This window comes from Aedes aegypti, chromosome 3 (assembly GCF_002204515.2).
Source record: "Aedes aegypti strain LVP_AGWG chromosome 3, AaegL5.0 Primary Assembly, whole genome shotgun sequence".
Taxonomy (NCBI): domain Eukaryota; kingdom Metazoa; phylum Arthropoda; class Insecta; order Diptera; family Culicidae; genus Aedes; species Aedes aegypti.
Genome location: NC_035109.1, coordinates 127,194,176 through 127,216,163, shown reverse-complemented (window position 1 = coordinate 127,216,163; position 21,988 = coordinate 127,194,176). Strand labels below are relative to the sequence as shown.

General features: G+C 38.5%; 1 protein-coding gene across 1 annotated transcript in view; it reads right to left on the bottom strand.

The window, feature by feature from the left end:
• Positions 1–15,678: 15,678 nt before the first annotated feature.
• The window catches only part of LOC5569283 (peroxisomal N(1)-acetyl-spermine/spermidine oxidase), a 31,096-nt gene continuing 24,786 nt past the window's right edge, over positions 15,679–21,988 (bottom strand). The window contains exon 3 of the mRNA XM_001652769.2: positions 15,679–17,013. Within this exon, the coding sequence (XP_001652819.2) occupies positions 16,831–17,013 (183 nt within the window). The 3' untranslated portion in view covers positions 15,679–16,830. The remainder of the gene's footprint in view (positions 17,014–21,988) is intronic.

Here is a 21,988-nt window from a genome sequence, read left to right as displayed (position 1 = left end):
ACCATCTGGTGGCAGAATTTCGAAACAAGCAGCCTATCACATGTAAGCCCTTGACCTACAAAACAACTTTGCCGAAGACACCATCTTGCTAAAAAATCTAGATCCTGAGATATTTGTGTACGAGATGTTGCATTGCGAAATGTCCACTACATCGGTTCCCCCGGGGCACAATCCGATGGCCACAGGAAGATGAGGATGTTTCCTAAGTGTTTTCTGTCCACTGACCAATTGGTACCGTTGGACTGAAGAAATTTGTCGAAGACATCCATATTCTATCTTGCCTAGCTTTGGATGTACAATCAAAATTGCTCCGCGTGTACTCAGTACACGATGCGACCGCTCGTGTGACGGACCTGGTAAAAAAAAGTTACACGAGCGGTCGCACTGGTGTACTGAGTACACGCCTAAAAACTTAGGTTAAAAACACGATGTTTTCGAATACTTTTCGTTGAATTTTTTGAAAAATTTCTTCTCTACAAGCAAGAAGAAGAGTAGATCTTGGAATAGGACCAACACCCGGATCAATTTGAAGGGATTTTCAACGTGTTTTTTCGACTTTTCGCAAAGTGCGTGTACTCAGTACACTAGGGCGACCGACGGTGGGTTAATATACTTAACCTAAACATATAACGAATAGAAGATTGTAACGATTTTTGCCTGAAATTATTAATTATTTTATTTGACATTTGTTCCAATGTTTCAACATTGGATATTCTATGTAACTCATTGGTACTATACCAGGGAGGAAGCTTCAGAATCATATTCAAAATTTTATTTTGAATTCTCTGCAGAGCTTTCCTCCTGGTATTACAACAGCTAGTCCATATTGGTACAGCATACAACATGGCTGGCCTGAAAATTTGTTTGAATATCAAAAGCTTGTTCTTAAGACAAAGCTTTGATTTTCTATTAATAAGGGGATAGAGACATTTTGCATATTTATTACATTTGGCTTGAATGCCCTCAATGTGATTTTTGAAAGTTAAATTCTTATCTAGCATGAGCCCTAGATACTTAACTTCATCTGACCAATTTATTGGGACCCCTCTCATCGTGACAACATGTCTACTTGAAGGTTTCAAATAAAGAGCTTTTGGTTTATGTGGGAATATTATTAGTTGAGTTTTGGAAGCATTAGGAGAAATCTTCCATTTTGCAAGTATGAAGAAAAAATATTCAAACTTTTTTGCAATCGACTACAGATGACACGCAACCTTCGTGTTTTGGCGGAGAGGCCTGTGTCATCCGCAAACAAAGATTTTTGACATCCCTGAGGTAACTCAGGTAAGCCAGATGTGAAAATATTGTATAATATTGGTCGAAATCATTAATGATTTTTTGCAATTTCTCATCGTAATATGCACAAAAGTATGCAGTGCGAGAATTGTCATTACGCAACTGAAACCAGTGCTGTAATGATTCATTATGCAACGCTTTCTCGCAACTGTTTTAAGTTGCGTAATGAATCATAACACAACAATTTTTCAGAATTTGTAAAACAATGGTGAATGCATTCCGATATAATTTATGATGTTTCAACATTGGATATTCTATGTAACTTATTAGTACTATACCAGGAAGGAAGCTTCAGAATTATTTTCAAAATTTTATTTTGAATGCTCTGCAGAGCTTTCTTCCTGGTATAACAACAGCTAGTTTTTTTTTGTTCTTTATTAAGGTGATTTTTAGCGCATACGGCTAGTTCATCACCATTAGTCAGAAAAGCGCCAGAAAGGCTGCTTTTAATAAGGAGTTTTACAGGCTTTCAAGCAGCATATCAAAATACAAATAAACTATCACAAAATTTGAAAAACACGTTTTCGGTGAGATAAAATTAGTCGCCAGCAACAGGTTCAAACTAAACATAATTGTTTCACACTAAACCGGGAATGGAGGTGAGGCAAGAACAAGGTAGAGCTCTCCCGGAGGAAGGTCGAAACCCTCCACCGGCAGAGATACCCCGACTACGGGAAAAAGTAGAGGTAAGGTTATATTTGGGAGTATAGTCCTGAATCTTTCAGGAAACAGATGACAGTGTTGAGTGTAGTCGTATCGTTGCATAGGTTTTCCCGAATGCTCCCCGTTAGTCCATGGTTTCTACGATGAAATTCGTACTGAGGGCAGACGCATAGGAAATGTTCCACCTTGTTGTGTGTATTGCAAGTGGTGCAAATTCTGTGGAAAGGCAAGCCTTCCATGTTGTGCGATAAACGGGTGTATCCAGTCCGCAGTCGGGAGATGATCCGCTGTTCTTTTAATGAAATAACGTCGGTCCATGGTTGGGTATCTTGTTTGATCTTGCGTAGATGACAAGTGCTCTGCTGGGACCATTCGGTTGCCCACTGCGCGTTGACGGACTTGGTTATCCATCTTTTGATGTCCTGAAGAGGAACCTTGTTTGTTCAAGTGCGCATCGTACCTTCGTGCTGTGCGTACACGAATTCTCTCTGCTCTTGGAAGTTTTCTTAAAAACTACCTAAAGCAATAAAACAGTACTTTTCAGTGCTACACAAACAGTACTTTTCAGTGCTAAAATTAAAAACGGTACTTTTCAGTGCTACTTAAACAGTACTTTTCAGTACTATTTTTTCTACTATTGATCCCTTTACGATCCTTGTTTGGACCCGTGCCTTCGATTTTTCGTTGGACCCGTTGGCGAAAGCTAGCGGTGGTAATCCTTCTTGGACACTGTCTAGGGAAAAAACCTCTCGAAGGTCACGTCTTTCTCGTTTATTAACTAAACATGGTATCAACAACTAACAAAAGGAAGGGTGAATCTCTGAATTCACTACTTCCTTCCAAAAAAGTGGGTTTTAAAACTGTCACTACACGTGGCAAGAATGGAAGAAAGGACGCTTCCCCGGAATGCGAAGTTTCTTCCAAGGGTGAAATGAATAATTGTATTGAAATGAGCAATCAGTTCGATGCTCTAGACAAATTTTCCGAACACCAAATCGAAGCAGCCTCTAGCCCAGGCTCTTTGATTCAAGTGAGGAAGCAAAGAGTGCCGCCTATCGTGGTCAGTTGTTCCGAATTTGGGGGATTTAGGCAGGAGATCTTGAACTCCATTAGGGGAATCAAGGTTTCCTACCAAATCGCAAAGAAAGGAGACTGTCGCGTTTTGCCGGAAACTCTTAAAGATCGCGAACTTCTTCTCAGATATCTTGAAGAGAAGAAGCACAAATTTTTTACTTATGACGACAAAACTGAACGTTTGTTCAAAGTCGTCTTGAAAGGTCTCTCAAGTGACTATAAGTCACCTGAAGAGATCAAAAATGGAATAAATGATTTACTTGGATTTTCCCCAGTCCAAGTAATCATTATGAAAAAGAGAACCCAATCTGGCATTGTTCGGAAAGGGCTTTCTCAAGAATTTTATTTAGTTCACTTTAACAAAAAAGAACTAAATAATATTAAAGCTTTAGAAAAAGCTAAACTTATGTTCGATGTCCGTGTGACGTGGGAACATTTCCAGAAACCTGGAGGAAATTACCAGAACCCCACTCAGTGCCGTCGGTGCCAAAAGTGGGGTCATGGTACAAAAAATTGTCGCATGGATGCTAAATGCATGATTTGCGGAGGTTCTTCTCACGCTAAGGACGACTGTCCTGTGAAAGAAGATACCAGAAAATTTCAATGCGCCAATTGCAAGGGCCCTCACAAAGCTAACTTTTGGGAATGCATTTCACGCAAAAGAGTCGTTGAGGCTCGTGCCAAGCAGATGAAGGATAATATCCGTTACGATAACGGTCGTTTCCGGAATTTGCCTGGTAGAGTATCGAACAATGCTCATTTTTCAGTTAACGATCGCTTGATTAGGAATCATACCCACCAGGAAGATCATAATCATGCTCATTCACAAACAAATTTTAATCCGTCGGGTAGCCGTTCGAATCTTTCAATTTCGAATGTATCTACCCACGGTAAATCCTTTGCCGATATCGTAGCAGGTAATTTGAACTCTTCCCCTGTTCGTTCCATGAGTACCCATTCTACTTGTTTCAAATCAAATGGAAAAAACCCTACCGCCACAGGTAACTCCTACCCCGCTTCTTCGTCTACCGAAAATTCCAATGGGAAATCATCAGATGATATGTCTGCCTCTGATTTTAATTTTCTAACTGAACAATTGAATCTAATGATTGATGCAATGTTCAAAGCCACCACTATGACTGAAGCAGTCCAAGTAGGTGTAAAATTTACAAATAAAATTGTTATTGGATTACGTTTTTCTAATGGATCCAAATAATAATTTAAATATTTTAAATTGGAATGCTCGTTCTCTGAATGGTAAAGAGGACGAGCTGTTTAATTTTCTTACAGCTAATAACGTGCATATAGCAGTTATTACCGAAACTTATTTAAAACCTGGATCCAAATTTAAAAAAGATCCTAACTTTTTTGTTTATCGTAATGATCGACTTGATGGGGCATGTGGGGGAGTTGCAATCATCATTCATAGGCGTATAAAACATCAACTATTTTCGTCATTTGAAACTAAAGTTTTTGAAACTTTAGGTGTTTCTGTTGAAACACAGTTTGGTAAATATACTTTCATAGCTGCCTATTTGCCTTTTCAATGCTCTGGACAGCAAGTTAATTGGCTTCAAACTGACTTGCGAAAATTAACTCGCAATAAGTCAAAATTTTTTGTCATTGGTGACTTTAATGCCAAACATCGGTCATGGAATAATTCTCAAAGTAATTCCAACGGCAGAATTTTATTTGATGAGTGCTCTTCAGGATATTTCTCAATTCAATACCCTGATAGCCCTACATGTTTTTCCTCTTCTAGAAATCCATCTACGATTGACTTGGTCTTAACCGACTCTAGTCATCTTTGTAGCCAATTAGTTACTCATGCTGATTTTGATTCTGATCATGTCCCTGTTACATTTCAAATATCGCATGAAGCGATTCTCAATCCTATCAGCTCCACTTTCAATTATTTACGAGCCGACTGGAATATATATGAAACGTATGTTGACTCTAATCTTGATGTTAACATTTCTTTAGAAACTAAAATTGATATTGACAATGCTCTTGAAACTTTAACAAATTCCATTGTTGAAGCCAGAAACATTGCAATTCCAAAATGTGAAGTAAAATTTGAATCCGTGATTATAGACGATGATCTTAAACTCTTGATCCGTCTTAAAAACGTGAGGAGAAGGCAATTTCAACGCACTCGTGATCCTGCTATGAAAATTATATGGCAGGATTTGCAGAAAGAAATCAAGAAACGTTTTGCAGATTTAAGAAACAAAAATTTTGAAAATAAAATTTCTCAATTGGACCCCGGCTCTAAGCCCTTTTGGAAATTATCTAAAATCTTGAAAAAACCTCAGAAGCCTATACCGGCATTGAAAGAGGAAAACAAATTATTACTAACTAATTGCGAAAAAGCTCAAAAACTTGCTATGCAGTTTGAAAGTGCGCACAATTTTAATTTAGGACTTACTAGTCCAATTGAAAATGAAGTTACTCAGGAGTTCGAAAATATTCTCAATCAAGAGAACGTTTTCGAAAATGCCTGGGAGACTGATTTGGAAGAAGTGAGAACTATTATTAAAAAATTCAAAAATATGAAAGCTCCTGGCGATGATGGAATTTTCTACATCCTCATCAAGAAACTTCCAGAAAGTAGCTTATCATTTTTAGTTGATATATTTAACAAATGTTTTCAGTTAACATATTTTCCTGACAAATGGAAAAATGCTAAGGTTGTTCCAATTTTAAAACCAGACAAAAATCCTGCAGAAGCTTCTAGCTATCGTCCAATCAGTTTGCTTTCCTCCATCAGTAAACTTTTTGAAAAGGTTATTTTGAACAGAATGATGGCCCACATCAACGAGAATTCAATTTTTGCCAATGAACAGTTCGGATTCCGCCATGGACATTCGACCACTCATCAACTTTTACGTGTAACAAATTTGATCCGTTCCAACAAATCTGAAGGCTACTCTACTGGTCTTGCTCTTCTAGACATAGAAAAAGCATTCGACAGTGTTTGGCATGAAGGTTTGATTGTAAAATTGAAAAATTTTAATTTTCCAACATACATTGTTAGAATAATTCAAAGTTATCTGTCAAATCGTACACTTCAGGTTAATTATCAGAACTCCAGATCTGAAAGACTTCCTGTAAGAGCTGGTGTTCCCCAAGGCAGTATTTTGGGACCAATATTATACAATATTTTCACATCTGACTTACCTGAGTTACCTCAGGGATGTCAAAAATCTTTGTTTGCAGATGACACAGGCCTCTCCGCCAAAGGACGAAGCCTGCGTGTCATCTGTAGTCGATTGCAAAAAAGTTTGGATATTTTTTCTTCATACTTGCAAAAATGGAAGATTTCTCCTAATGCTTCCAAAACTCAACTAATAATATTCCCACATAAACCAAAAGCTCTTTATTTGAAACCTTCAAGTAGACATGTTGTCACGATGAGAGGGGTTCCAATAAATTGGTCAGATGAAGTTAAGTATCTAGGACTCATGCTAGATAAGAATTTAACTTTCAAAAATCACATTGAGGGCATTCAAGCCAAATGTAACAAATATGTAAAATGTCTCTATCCCCTTATTAATAGAAAATCAAAACTTTGTCTTAAGAACAAGCTTTTGATATTCAAACAAATTTTCAGGCCAGCCATGTTGTATGCTGTACCAATATGGACTAGCTGTTGTAATACCAGGAAGAAAGCTCTGCAGAGAATTCAAAATAAAATTTTGAAAATGATTCTGAGGCTTCCTCCCTGGTATAGTACCAATGAGTTACATAGGATATCCAATGTTGAAACATTGGAACAAATGTCAAATAAAATAATCAATAATTTCAGGCAAAAATCGTTACAATCTTCTATTGCCACGATTAATGCGTTATATGTTTAGGTTAAGTTAGGTTAAGTATATTAAAAACTTTTTTTTTCTCTTATAAGCAGGTGAAATCAACTCACCTGTAAAAAATCTGAACTGCTACGGCAAATGAAATGTAATATGATGTTAACAAAATGTTAATAAAATCTTAGATTTGTTTTACCAAATTAGGATGATAGTGTTGTCTAATAACACAGAACACCTAGATATAAGAAATAATGAATGTAATGTTTGGAATGATACTAATAAAGAAATTAAAAAAAAAAAAAAAAAAAAAAAAAAGGAACCTTGTTTGTATACCTTGTTGACGCGTATCCTGCACCAGCGAGGCGATCAGCAGCTGTGTTTCCAGGTACACCACAATGTCCCGGGATCCACGCAAAGGTGTTGTCAGGTGGGGCAAGCCGTAAAATACCTTGAAGCCATGGATGGGTGGGGGACTCGGACTGAAGAGCTGATACTACACTAGCTGAGTCAGTAAGTATTAGGATGGGTTGTTCAGCAGGAGTAGTAGCCGCGATAAAAACGGCTGCGGCTTCGGCGGAAAAGATGGAACATAGTGGGGCGAGACTAAGGCTTCTCGAAACGTCAAGTCCATAGATGCCGATTCCCACGCCACGGTTCGATAGGGAGCCATCAGTGTATCTGTGGAGGTGGTTTGGGTAGTTATTACGGAGCCATTCAATGACAGACGCTCGAAGTGTGATGGAGTTGTCACCGGCACGAAAACGGTCCTTGATTGTACTATCGATTTTTGGTTTTCCTGACTGCCAACTCTTGTCTCCGTACCAATGAATCTTGGCCACTGGAGGGAGATCCACGTTGGCTACCGTACGAAGGATTCTGCACCCCTCGGAGAGGAGGAAGATCCTTTCATTTCCGGAGGTTTTCTCGGCGAAAGCAGCGGCCTTCTTGCAGATAGTTGCGGATATAACATGGCGGAAAGGAAGTATACCAGCTTCAGTACATGCGGCGTCCGCCGGAGTACACGGTAACTGTCCCGAGATGATGCGAACGTAGGTATTGTACACTGGTGCGAGGGTTTGGAGCAGCCTTCCAGTAGCGATACACGTTAATTCCAGACCGTAGACTAGACGGCTGTCGATTATTGCGTGAGCAACTCGAAAACGTATGGCCCGATTGTTAGATCGATGTGGACGAGAGATTGTACGCACTAGGTTTAACCGAGTACGACAATTTGTTTTCACGGACTCAAAATGTTGTTTGAATGTAAGCCCTCTATCGATTATGATTCCAAGGGTTTTGACGGTCTTTTTCAGCGGAATGGGTTGACCTTGAATGGTGATGGGGGAACCGGTAATTCGATGTCCAGTGTTGCAAATATGACAGCGAATGCTTTTGGGTGCAGACAGAGTAAACCCCACCGACGAGGTCCATTTGACGACGGCGTTGACTGCAGCTTGAGCTTTTATTCTGGTGCGAACGGGTGTGCGGCCTGAAATTACCAGCAAGATATCATCCGCGTATACGAAAATGTAAATCCCACTTGGGAGATTTCGGAAAACACCATTCATCGCCACAAGAAAAAGGGTGACTGCAATAACGGATCCTTGGGGTACGCCGGTCTCTTCGGCGAAAAGCTTGGATGTGTTGTCACCAATCAGTACACGGAAAGTGCGATTGGATAAAAAGTTTTTGATGAAGTGGATAACGTGCCCGGACATCCCCCATTCCACTAGCTGTTTGAGTACCAGAGGAGTCCAGGTGCGGTTGAAGGCTTTGGAAAGGTTCAAGGAGATCAGCTCAGTGTGCAGCCCTTCGGAATGTGCGTTATGAAGGATATCCCCCAGAGAAGCAAAGTAGCTGTTAGTCCCGTATCCAGCCGCCTTAATAAGGGGATATCGATAGATACATTTTACATATTTGTTACATTTGGCTTGAATGGTCTCAATGTGATTTTTGAAATATAAATTCGTATCTACCATGAGCCCTAGATACTTAACTTCATCTGACCAATTTATTGGGACCCCTCTCATCGTGACAACATGTCTACTTGAAGATTTCAAATAAAAAACATTTGGTTTATGTGCGAGTATTATTAGTTGAGTTTTGGAAGCATTAGGAAAAATCTTCCATTTTTGCAAGTATGAAGAAAAAATATCCAAACTTTTGTGCAATCGACTACAGACGACACGCAGACTTCGTCAAATGCTTTTTCTATGTCTAGAAGAGCAAGACCAGTAGAATAGCTTTCAGATTTGTTGGAATGGATCAAATTTGTTACACGTAAAAGTTAATGAGTGGTCGAATTTACATGGCGGAATCCGAACTGTTCATTGGAAAAAATTGAATTTTCGTTGATGTGGGCCATCATTCTGTTCAAAATAACCTTTTCAAAAATTTTACTGATGGAGGTGAGCAAGCTGATTGGACGATAGCTAGAAGCTTCTGCAGGATTTTTGTCTGGTTTAAAAATTGGAACAACCTTAGCATTTTTCCATTTGTCAGGAAAATATGCCAACTGAAAACATTTGTTAAATATATCTACTAAGAATGATAAGCTACTTTCTGGAAGTTTCTTGATGAGGATATAGAAAATTCCATCATCGCCAGGAGCTTTCATATTTTTGATTTTTTAAATAAAAGTTCTCACTTCTTCCAAATCATTCACCCAGGTATTTTCGGAAACGTGCTCTTGATTGAGAATATTTTTGAAGTCCTGAGTAACTTGATTTTCAATTGGACTAATAAGTCCTAAATTTAAATTGTGCGCGCTTTCAAACTGCATAGCAAGTTTTTGAGCTTTTTCGAAATTAGTTAGTAATAATTTGTTTTCCCCTTTCAATGCCGCTATTGGCTCTTTAGGTTTTTTTTTCAAAATTTTAGATAATTTCCAAAGGGGCTTAGAGCCAGGGTCCAATTGAGAAATTTCATTTCCAAAATTTTTGTTTATTTATTGTACAAACCGTTTCTTAATTTCTTTCTGCAAATCCTGCCATATAATTTTCATAGCAGGATCGCGAGTACGTTGAAATTGCCTTCTTTTCACGTTTTTAAGACGGATGAAGAGTTTAAGATCATCGTCTATAATCACGGATTCAAATTTTACTTCACATTTTGGAATTGCAATGCTCCTGGCTTCAACAATAGAATTTGTTAAAGTTTCAAGAGCATTGTCAATATCAAGTTTTGTTTGTAAAGAAATGTTAACATCAGGATTAGAGTCGATATTGCTGTAGGCATTTGAAATGCAAATATCAAATGCGGGAACACCAAATGCGGTAAGATTTTTCACAAGCAATGCGATGTCAAGGATAGATTTTTCTTGCTAGGGCGGCGGTGATTTATATAATCGTTGCTAGGTGTCCTTTGATTGTTTTGTGTTACCGCATTCGAAGGACGTTTAGTCGAGATTTGCATCTCAAATGCAAACAGCAATATATGTTTCATATACAGCCATTCCATGAAAAACCGATCTAGTGGGTCTCCGAATTCCGTGAAAATTTGCTATTTTGTTCCTTATCCGAAATAAGGATACACGTATTTTTGGATTTTTTGATTAGGGTGACCATTTCCGAAATAGGGTGACCAGAAAAATCGCGATTTTGCAAAATTTTTATTTTTAAAAAAATTATAACTTTTGAACCGTTCGACCGATTTTCAATCTTTTTGGACGAAATGGGGGCTAAAGATTTTGACTTTTCAGGAAAAATATAAAAATTCACAAAAATTGTGTTTTTTACATGAAAAAACTCAATAGTTTCCGTTTTTTTGTGTTTTGAAGGCCTCGGGACCAAAGGGGCTATCGCTGTTCTCATTTTTTCTTGAAAGTTCAGAAAATTTTACGTATACTGTCAAATTTTCAGCGATGTATGTTTTTTAAATTTTGAGATATATTTATTTTGAAAATAAAAAATCAGTCATTTTTTATCGGCACACACTGTAGGCCTCAGCGCATTAGATTTGTAATGTTTAAAAAATATTATAACTTTTGAACAGCTTAACCGATTTCCAATCTTTTTGTATGGAATGAAAGCTTAAAATTTTTTTGATAGTTATAATTTTTTTTAAAAATAAAAATTTTGCAAGATCGCGATTTTTCTGGTCACTTTATTTCGGAAATGGTCACCCTAATCAAAAAAATCTAAAAAAACGTGTATCCTTATTTCGGATAAGGAACAAAATAGCAAATTTTCACGGAATTCGGTGACTCACTAGATCGGTTTTTCATGGAATGGCTGTATATATATTCCAGTCGGCTCTAAAATAATTGAAAGTGGAGCTGATAGGATTGAGAATCGCTTCATGGGATATTTGAAATGTAGCAGGGACATGATCAGAATCAAAATCAGCATGAGTAACTAATTGGCTACAGAGTTGACTAGAGTCGGTTGAGACCAAATCAATCGTTGATGGATTTCTAGCAGAGGAAAAACACGTTGAACTATCAGGGTATTGAATTGAGAAATATCCTGAAGAGCACTCATCAAATAAAATTCTGCCGTTGGAATTACTTTGAGAATTGTTCCATGGCCGATGTTTGGCATTAAAGTCACCAATGACAAACAATTTTGACTTATTGCGAGTCAATTTTCGCAAGTCAGTTTGGAGCAAATTAACTTGCTGTCCACAGCATTGAAAAGGCAAATAGGCAGCTATGAAAGTATATTTACCAAGCTGTATTGCAACTGAAACACCTAAAGTAGCCGTGCGGTTAGTTTCACCAAGGCATTTAGCCACATCGTGCTAAAGAGTGCGGGTTCAATTCCCGCCTCAGGCCGAAAAAACTTTTCGAGAGGAATGTTTTCCGACTGTGCCACTGGGCGTTGCATGCTAGTCCGTTGTCTAGTGTGGTGCTTCCTTCAAAGGGCAAACAGCCCACGGGAAGCATTAACGTGTAGGTGTCTTTTAAAGTTTCAAAAACTTTAGTATCAAATGACGAAAACAGTTGATGTTTTATATGCCTATGAAGAGGCGGCAGGGTTTTTTTTTCATTTGATTTGAAACAATTAGAATGGGTACTCGTAGTATGAAAAGGGGGGAGTTCAAATTACCTGCTATGATATCGGCAAAGGATTTTACATGGGTAGATACACTCGAAATTAAAAGATTCGAACGGCTACCCGACGGATTAAAATTAGTTTGTGAATGAGCATGATCATAAACTTCCTGATGGCTATGATTCTTGATCAAGCGATCATTAACTGAAAAATGAGCATTGCTCGATACTCTACCAGGCAAATTCCGGAAACGACCGCTATCGTAACGGATATTATCCTTCATCTGCCTGGCACGAGCCTCAACGACTCTTTTGCGTGAAATGCATTCCCAAAAGTTAGCTTTGTGAGGGCCCTTGCAATTGGCGCATTCAAACTTTCTGGTATCTTTTTTCACAGGACAGTCGTCCTTAGCGTGAGAAGAACCTCCGCAAATCATGCATTTAGCATCCATACGACAATTTTTTGTAGCATGACCCCACTTTTGGCACCGACGGCACTGAGTGGGGTTCTTGTAATTTCCTCCAGGTTTCTGGAAATGTTCCCTTGTCACACAGGCATCGAACATAAGTCTAGCTTTATCTAAAGCTATAATATTATTTAGATCTTTTTTGTTAAAGTGAACTAAATAATATTCTTGAGAAAGCCCTTTCCGAACAATGCCAGATTGGGTTCTCTTTTTCATAATGATTACTTGAACTGGGGAAAATCCAAGTAAATCAGTTATTCCATTTTTGATCTCTTCAGGTGACTTATAGTCACTTGAGAGACCTTTCAAGACGACTTCGAACAAACGTTCAGTTTTGTCGTCATAAGTAAAAAAATGGTATTCTTCTCTTCAAGATGTTTGAGAAGAAGTTCGCGATCCTTAAGAGTTTCCGGCAAAACGCGACAGTCTCCTTTATTTGCGATTTGGAAGGAGACCTTGATTCCCCTAATGGAGTTCAAGATCTCCTGCCTAAATCCCCCAAATTCGGAACAACTGATCACGATAGGCGACACTCTTTGCTTCCTCACTTGAATTTAAGAGCCTGGGCTATAGACTGCTTCGATTTGGTGTTCGGAAACTTTGTCTAGAGCATTGCACTGATTGCTCATTTCGATGCCATTATCAACATTATCCATTTCACCCTTGGAAGAAAGTTCGCATTCCGGAGAAACGTCCTTTCTTCCATTCTTGCCACGTTTGGTGACAGTTTTAAATCCCACTTTTTTGGAAGGAAGTAGTGAATTCAGAGATTCACCCTTCCTTTTGTTTGTGGTTGTAACCATGTTTAGTGAATAAGCGAAAGAAGACGTGACCTCCTAAGAAGTTTTTTTCCCGAGACGGTGTCCAAGAAGGATTACCACCGCTAGCTTTCGCCAACGGGTCCAACGAAAAATCGAAGGCACGGGTCCAAACAAGGACCGTAATGGGATCAATAGTAGAAAAAAATAGTACTGAAAAGTACTGTTTTAGTAGCACTGAAAAGTACATTTTAATTTTTAGCAGTGAAAAGTACTGTTTTTGTAGCACTGAAACGTAGTTTTATTGCTTTAGGTAGATTAAAAAATACTTCTAAGAGCAGAGGGAATTCGTAGGTACGATGCACACATTAATTCCGTTTTTTCCTACCATTTTCCGTCGTCTGTGATTTGGGAAAGTCTAAGTTTTTCTAACAAAATGTTCCTTTAACTCTCTGTAAATTTTGAATCTGCAATAAAGCAACACATTTATTTGATTGTTTGGTATATAAACATGACTTTGCAATGAAAGCTAGCTTTTGAAATACAACCAACCATCTACGTCATGTTGAAAACACGGCTTCAAAACAATTAATTTCCAAATTTGCGAATCACATGATCATTATCAGATAACATACATAACTTATGTTCATACTCAATTTACCGTATTAACCAATGGATATGATAGGGTATTATAATGAGTTTTAGATACTTTTCACATGAATTGTAATGGATACACATAACATTGACAGGATTTTTATTGTTCTAAATGTATATGATGTGAAAGTACTGGAAACATCCTTTTTGCGCTTTTTTTCGAAGGCACTGGAATAAACCTTTGCAGATTTACCTGAAAAAATGTATATGAATCTTTGGAATATCTAACGAAGTAAACACTGGAGAAATCACAACAAAATACTGGAACAATCTCCAGTGGATCCATAGCACGGGTAGATCACCTTCTCGTAATGCGTTATGGGGTAAAGATCTACTAGTGAACCCTAGCCCTGACTGATTCAAATGAAGAGAACAGGATGTTATAGTACTCAAACGAACACTTATTGGTCCTTGTTTCATTTTAAACCTTTTTAAAAGTGACAAATCTCGGTGTTCCCGGTTGGCCAAGAATGATCTTGAGACAAGGAAAAAAATAGAGTTGTTCAACAATTTGTTTTCTAATCTATTATTTATTTTGTTCTCTTTTTTTAATTTCTTTATTAGTATCATTCCAAACATTACATTCATTTCTTATATCTAGGTGTTCTCGTGTTATTAGACAACACTATCATCCTAATTTGGTAAAACAAATTTAAGATTTTATTAACATTTTGTTAACAACATATTACATTTCATTTGCCGTACCAGTTCAGATTTTTTACAGGTGAGTTGATTTCATCTGCTTATAAGAGAAAAAACGCTTTGAATATACTTAACCTAACTTAACCTAAACATATAACGCATTAATCGTGGCAATAGAAGATTGTAACGATTTTTGCCTGAAATTATTAATTATTTTATTTGACATTTGTTCCAATGTTTCAACATTGGATATTCTATGTAACTCATTGGTACTATACCAGGGAGGAAGTCTCAGTTTATTTTGTTCTCTAGTTTGAAGAAGTGAGGACTAAGATTCTGATGCATGGACAATATCGGTGTCATTGCTTGACTTTATCAAGGGATCCGTTTTTGACTGATAAAAGGGCGCACTTGTGGAGAGTGTAACCACCACACTTTTCAAAGGGTTTAGATAGCGGAACCTTTCAATTAAAATCCTTTCCAGCGATCAAGTTAGGAATTACAACTGTAAGAAACAACCGAATACTTAATAATTTCTCGATAGGGATAAGGTAACACGACATGCACTAAACGAAGGACACGGGAATATACTACAATTGATCAAATATTGGTCGCAGTGGCTTATGTTCCGAACAGAAAAAAAAAACTCCGGAGGTAATCCCGGGAAATTCCTGAGGAAAATTTTGGAGCAATCTCTGTAAAAATCCCATGTCGTTGGATTGCAGAAGGATTCCCTTAACTTAAGGGCCTTAAGGAAATACTGGAGAAATTTCTATGCAAAATTGTCTTGGGATTTTCTAGAAGAAACCCTGTAAGAATTGATGGGAGAATCTCTCGAGGAATTTATGGTGGAGTCTCAGAATAATTCTTAATGTATTCCTGACCAAATTTAAGTAGAAAACTCTCGAATAATTCCTGAAGTTCTTTCTCGAGGAATCCATTGATTTCTTCGTGCTGCTGCAGAGAAGCCGCGTTGAAATCTCTGGATTCTATAAGATTTACATCTGGATTCCCTGTGAGGTTTGTCTCACGAATAATTACGGAAATTTCAATTGGATTACTGGAGAGATTTTTCCCATGGTTCTTTCAGCGTTAGAAAAAAAAACATAGATATCGAGCGGCCAATTAGGAGATACAGTACTGAGGAATACCAAAAGCTTGATCAAACGAGCAGAACCCACAAAACTCCGCAGCTCATTGATTTATCATTTGATGATAATAAAAACCATACCAGAATTCATTGACAATTCAAGTACAACATCGAGCAAGGCGATCGCATTGGATATATTTCGGCATAAATAATTTCCTATAATTCGCTGTTGATTGAAATGTTTGATTTTACTTGATATTTTCCAATTTATTACTTTTAGCAAAATACTTTTGTCGCTTGCTTAGAACCTATCTTTGCAATCGTTTGCTCTGACAGTGAATCGATTGTGTATTTGAATCATTCTAAAATTTCGTTAATTTTCCTTTCAATCCGCTAACAATACTATACGTTGTCTCGCCCTGAAATTCCCTCAAATTCTACAATCAAAAAACAATACTATAGAGCTATGTAGAAAAACCGTCCAATCCTAAACAGTTCTTTTTGTGTTTTTTTATTTATGACCAAACTGTCTATTCTTTCAACTTTCCTCAACCGGATCTGTTCCGAGCGCTATAATGCTTGTTGTGAATGCGTTTGTAGTTTTATAAATTTACGGTTTGTGTATATGTGGGGGCGTGTGAATAGTTTATTGGTTCATACTGAAAGCATCACGCTTATTCTAAGGATTAACGGGTGTGAATCAGCCGTCCGACTGCGTCGTGTAATTGCTATTGCTGAAGCTTCTACTATTTGGTATCGCTATACAAATGCACATTAACTGTTTTCTGCGTTCAACAACATAGACAAGTAAAACTAGATAACTTAGTCAAGGTGTATTGGTAGGGTTTTCGTAGTTTTAGGTACAGGTTCGATTATGCGAGTGGACTAGATTGAACTTATGGAAATCTGCAGAAAAATATAGTTTGTAAGTAAGAGAGCACAATCCCATTGCGTAATGTAACAGTACGGAAAATATTCTCGTTTTATAGAGTTTTTGGATTTTGGGAATTCAAACAAACTTTGAAATGTGCGTTACTGAAGTTTCTATGTCGAGGTTTTTGCAGCGTAGTTCGTAGCTCCATTGCAGCTATCGTGTAAACCTAAATCATCAGTCTAGTGAACATGTTTGCTTAAAACAAGGAAACACAATATAACAGGGTACTGAAATTTACATGCAACCCACGAGTTAGTATGATAGTTGGTTTAACGGAACTAAACATTAAGTAGGTTTGCACAATACAGGAAGGAACGAAACGTAAAAGTGTTAACAAAAAAGAAAACCAACATAAATGATCGCACAAGGGGTGGAAATGTAACGGCAAACCGCAAATGCTAAAATTATTATAAATTACAGGGAAATCTCTAGTTGTCGTCTATCTTACTATTCCAGAGCGATGCCCTGGATCCAAGAGCTAAGATCACTGGTATCCGATTCCATCACAATTTCCTGCGGCGAGTCAGGCGTTAGGAGGATTTGCGCGGCTGTTCGACCGCTAAGGTAAGCACCGTGAACCGTTGAGTAGAAGTTGGAGTGGGTATGTTCTCCAGCAAATAGCACCGATGGCTGTGAATTGGATATTGAAATGATATTAATTGTTTTTATGAATGAAGTAGACCAGTTTACTGTAGGTACCAAAATATGGAATCATTATCAAACTGTGTATTTCTATGATCAATTATAAAATCGCGAAAGCACCAGAACGACTACCCGAGCAGAAGAAAATAACTACTGAATACCAAATTGAGGTATTCCATACCAGATAATTTCCAATACTACATACCTGAATGAGGTATGAATTAGCCCTGCATAAGAGGTAAAATACCTCAAATAATATCTCAAGCATATTCTACGAACACCAAACTGATAACTAGATCAGGTATTGTAATACCTCAATAATATTTTTCATATAAAAATGAAATTTTTCAATTGTAGTTCAATACCTCCAGCAGACCTCAATAGCTGTTCAATACCTCAATGAAGTATTTTTAATTGTTTTAAAGAGTTTTTTCCATACCATTATAATACCAAATTGAGGTATTGACAACTGAACAATACTTAATTTTGGTATGTACTAAAAAATGGTATGCATAAGTTATTGGGGAGTTATTTGTTCCTCCTCGTGTAGTATTTTTGTTATCGGTTGACATTGTAGTATTTTTGAACCGGTTTCATTGTGGCCATTGAGAGTATAAAGTGTTTTTGTCGCGTGATTTCATTGCGTAGATGCGAATTGATTTGTCGCATTATATGATTTCTAGATAATATCAAACATGACCTCATGGAACCTTTATCCAGAACATCCGGAATTTGTTCCAATATGGCCTTTTAAAATATTAAGAGCTGTCAGGTGTTCTAATGAGCATATTTCATTGCGTAGAAATGAATTGATGTTTCGCATGATATGGTTTCTAAAATATCTAACATGACACCATGGAACCATAATCCGTAACATCCGGTACCGGTTCCATTGTGGTCACGACCTCAAAAATTTAAAACTAACGATTTTGTTCAGAAAGCCATTCTAAACTGAGCGTTTTGTTTCAACAATATCTAAAATAAAAAGTTGGATTCCGGAAAAATACACTCGTGTCCTCGCTTTTCTTATTACCCAGAAAAGAAGGTGAGGTCAGGGGGATGTCCCACCCAAGGATTGTAAGATCATTTTGATCTATTTCAAATTTCAAATATTTTTATTTTTACCTTAGCAATTACAATTTGTGTTTAAAGTTTAACTATCGAGATGTGGACTTCCTTTCAACAATGACATAGAACAAAAAGCACATTTTGTGTTAATGAATGACAAGCAACTATTTGAACAAGGAAGGAAAATCACAAAAAAAACCTTCAAAATTGCTTAGAAAAAAAAAGACTGACAAAAGAAAAGCTTAAATATAATATAACATCAATCTATGCGGCCAGCTCTTGTAAAAGAGGATTTACAGATGACGAACAGCTGTCCAGGAATTTAGGCATTTTTCTCCGAAACCAATCATCGCCTGCTAGTCGGTGTACCTCGTCAGTCGGATGAAAAGGGCGTAAATCATAAATCATCTTGAGCTAAAATTTTGTTTAACTTGAACTTTTTTGCGGTATGATTGTGCACAGTCGTACCAAGCAGGAAAGCCATACGCAACCGTTGGCCTGAGAACGGTTTTGTATAACAGGATCTTAATAGTAGGGTCCAAACGGGAGCGTCTTTTTACAAGAGGGTACAGCATTTTGACGACCTTATCACATTTTTGAAGGCAGTTGACCACGTGACAACCAAACCAGTTTGGTGACCACACCGTTGTAAAAAATGTATCTCTGGGTAGATGACGAGGGCTACGACGGCGAGTAAAACAAAAAATGGCTTGCGATTTCGTTGGGTTGATTTTTACCTTCCATTTTGTTGGTACTCTTGGATGGAGTTCTGAACATGCTGTAGCGTGTCGATTATTGTTCCTGTGTCGCGATTTGAGGTAATAAAACCAGTGTCATCAGCGAAAAAGTCGTCGGCGGAAAAATGTTGCATAGTGTAGGGCTCAGAACAGAACCTTGAGGAACACTGAATGATACGGACATTCGATCAGAAGTACAACCGTTTACAACCACTTGAAGAGAACGATCCTTCAGGAAGCTTCGCATTATTTTCAGGATCGACATCGGAAATTTATCCAGCAACATTTTATGCAAGATCGCTCCATACCATACTAAATCGTACGCTTTCTCTACATCAAGGAGGATTAGGCCTGATGATTTTCCTTGCTGGAAATTACGTTTTACCTCCTTCACCAGCCGCATGATTTGATGGCTGGTAGAATGTCCTTTTTGAAACCCGAATTGTTCATGAGGAATCAAACGAACTGTCTCCAGGTGTTTCTCGATGCGTGTCAAAATGACGCGTTCGAAAAGTTTGCTCAAAGTTGGCAACAAGCTGATTGATAAGTAGTTAGAAGGTATGTAATGGTCCTTATTCGCTTTCGAAATGACGGAAACTATAGCGTGTTTCCAGTCAGCGGGAAAGTAGCATAGTTTGAGGCAAGCGGAGAAAATTTTAGCGAGAACTAGGTACATACCCTTTTCGTGGAAAGCATTTTAGAAGCATGTTTTTGATTCTATCACGACCAGGCGCTTTTTTGGGTTTCAAATTACGAATGTTTGTGGCAATTTCCTTGAAAACCAATCCTTTATGCAAAGCTATTAGTAGCTAATTTAGTACACCTCCTCCTCTGTCGCCTTCATCACTTGATGGCCGATCGAGACGAACACAGGAGAAATTTGGATGTAGGAATGAACCAATCAACCAGCTTTCGGTGACGACAGTTACATCTATGCCATGACGTTGTACAATTCTAGCAATTTGCTGTAAACGGATCTTCCGTTCCAATTAACTACGTGCAGGCAGGGTGAGCTAGCCATTATACACGTATTTGATAATTAGCTCGAATAGAGCTAGAAATTGTTGCTCCATAGAACGGCAGCCTTGCATCCTACAAAAAAGGTCCCACGCCAGGCAAACAAATTCGGTGATGGAAAAAAGATTCGCACATCGCTCTGGTTGTCCGGAACCTTGCTGTAGGTACTTACGAGAAAGAAAGTCCTTCAGCGACGCTAGGAATGTTCAGGCGATTTTGAACGCTTGAATTGATCCACGGGGAGAGAGGTCAGAGGTGCGCGGGTGTATGGCATCGTAGTTTTCTTGGCAGCACGCTGACGATTTTCTTCGAGTTGCTTGATATATTTCAGCCGGCTGGGGCAACCTAGGAAGTTAGCTGTGTGATTACCACTGCAGTTAGCGCACCGGATAAGACTGCGCAAGACGGTAGCATCCTTGAGGTTTGCCTTCACCGGGAGCTTGCAGTTTGCTGTGAGAGGTTTCTTTCCGTATTTGATTTGGATGGACAAATGTTATAAAAGCGCTTTCCATGGCCGAGGCGTTGACATCGATGGCACTGGACCGAATCGTCAGGTTTTCTGGTGAAAAATCTACACTTTACTACCGTGTTGAACAAAGCAACACAGTTTCTTCGGGACCACTTTGTTTTCGAGAGGATATTTTAACATCTAAATGGCGCACTGCATTGAGCAACAATTCCTCCTTCAGCTCCGCCAAATTATACAGCGCGAGACCCGAGAGTATGAATCGTACGGGCTGGAGTGTAAGTGGAAAACTACGCGTTGGAGGCTTTGTAGCACCTTGATGACGGCATTGAAAACGTCCTTGTTCGTCGCATTAAGCTGCGTGCCAGCTTCAACAGCTTTCAGTTGGTAACCGGACTGCGGGATATCGGCTAGATTCATCAGCTCGCGAGAGTGGTTGTGATAGGAGGAGGACGGCGATTCTTCTTCGGGGCATTGGGTGGCGATTGCGATCTGTTGTTAACGTTTCCATCAGGGTCGTCAGTGGACAGCGTTTCGAATAGGTTCTGTGTAGCAACCATCGGTTGAATAGATTGTCCGATCTCATTCGGGAGAGAATTGTGACCGTCGGCTGGGAAAGGCTGACAGTGGATATGTTTTAGCTCGTTGCGATCGCCGGAGTCAATTTTCGAGGTTACCGACGGAGTTTTATCGTAATCACGGCGAATAATTATGTTGGATTGCGAACTTTGCATATTATTGTGCGGAGTACTGCGGCCCGAGGCATGATTATCCACTTTAGTCGCACGAAGTTATTTAATCGGTGAAAAAAATGAGCGAAATCAACGAGAAACAACGCATTTAAAAAAAAGACACGGACACCGTCTTCAGCCATTTAGTTGCACAGACTGTAACTCAACACTAGACAACTGACAAGCATGGTCCAGTGGCACAGCCGAGAAACATTCCTGACGAAAAGTTGCAATGGCTGAAGCGGGAATCGAACCCACACCCAATGACACGATGCGCTTAAATGTCTGACAACACTAACCGCACGGCCACGAGGCCCACTAATTTTGCTGCTTTTGCATCAATTGATTTGACAGCTCGGAAACCGATTAATTGATCTAGTTGTCCCCAAATTGTGGCCATTTGAAAATTAAAGGTACCTCCCGGCCATTTAAGGGTTAAGGCAAAAGACTTAGATAGCTAGCTTCTGTGTCGGAACATTAATGGCATAAATCTCACGAATATATCAACAGACATCAGTGCATTTTATGTTTTAGACTTTTGTACTAGAAAAACTTGGAACAAGATCGACTTTGTTTATCATTTCTCAAAATTAGTGCCTTTAAACGCGAGAAGGGGCACAAGTCGATGTAAGAGCTTTATTGTTAATTGGTTTCCTAGAATAATGAATATTAGAAAGGATATACTTCAATAACTGATAACGGAATTGACGATCGCGAGCAGTTTATCAACATCCTTTTGCCTAATGGAAGGAATGATCAAATTCAAGGTTTTTCACAGTTATTGCAAACGGCTATTATGCCAAACGACTGTTATGCCAAATGGCATTATGCGAAACAGCTATCATTAGACTCATCAACAACTTTCCATAGCATTTCTGTTCTATGACTCGATATTTCCATTAGTCGATGGCCCCTTCAAAAATCGACTCATAGAGGTTTGACTG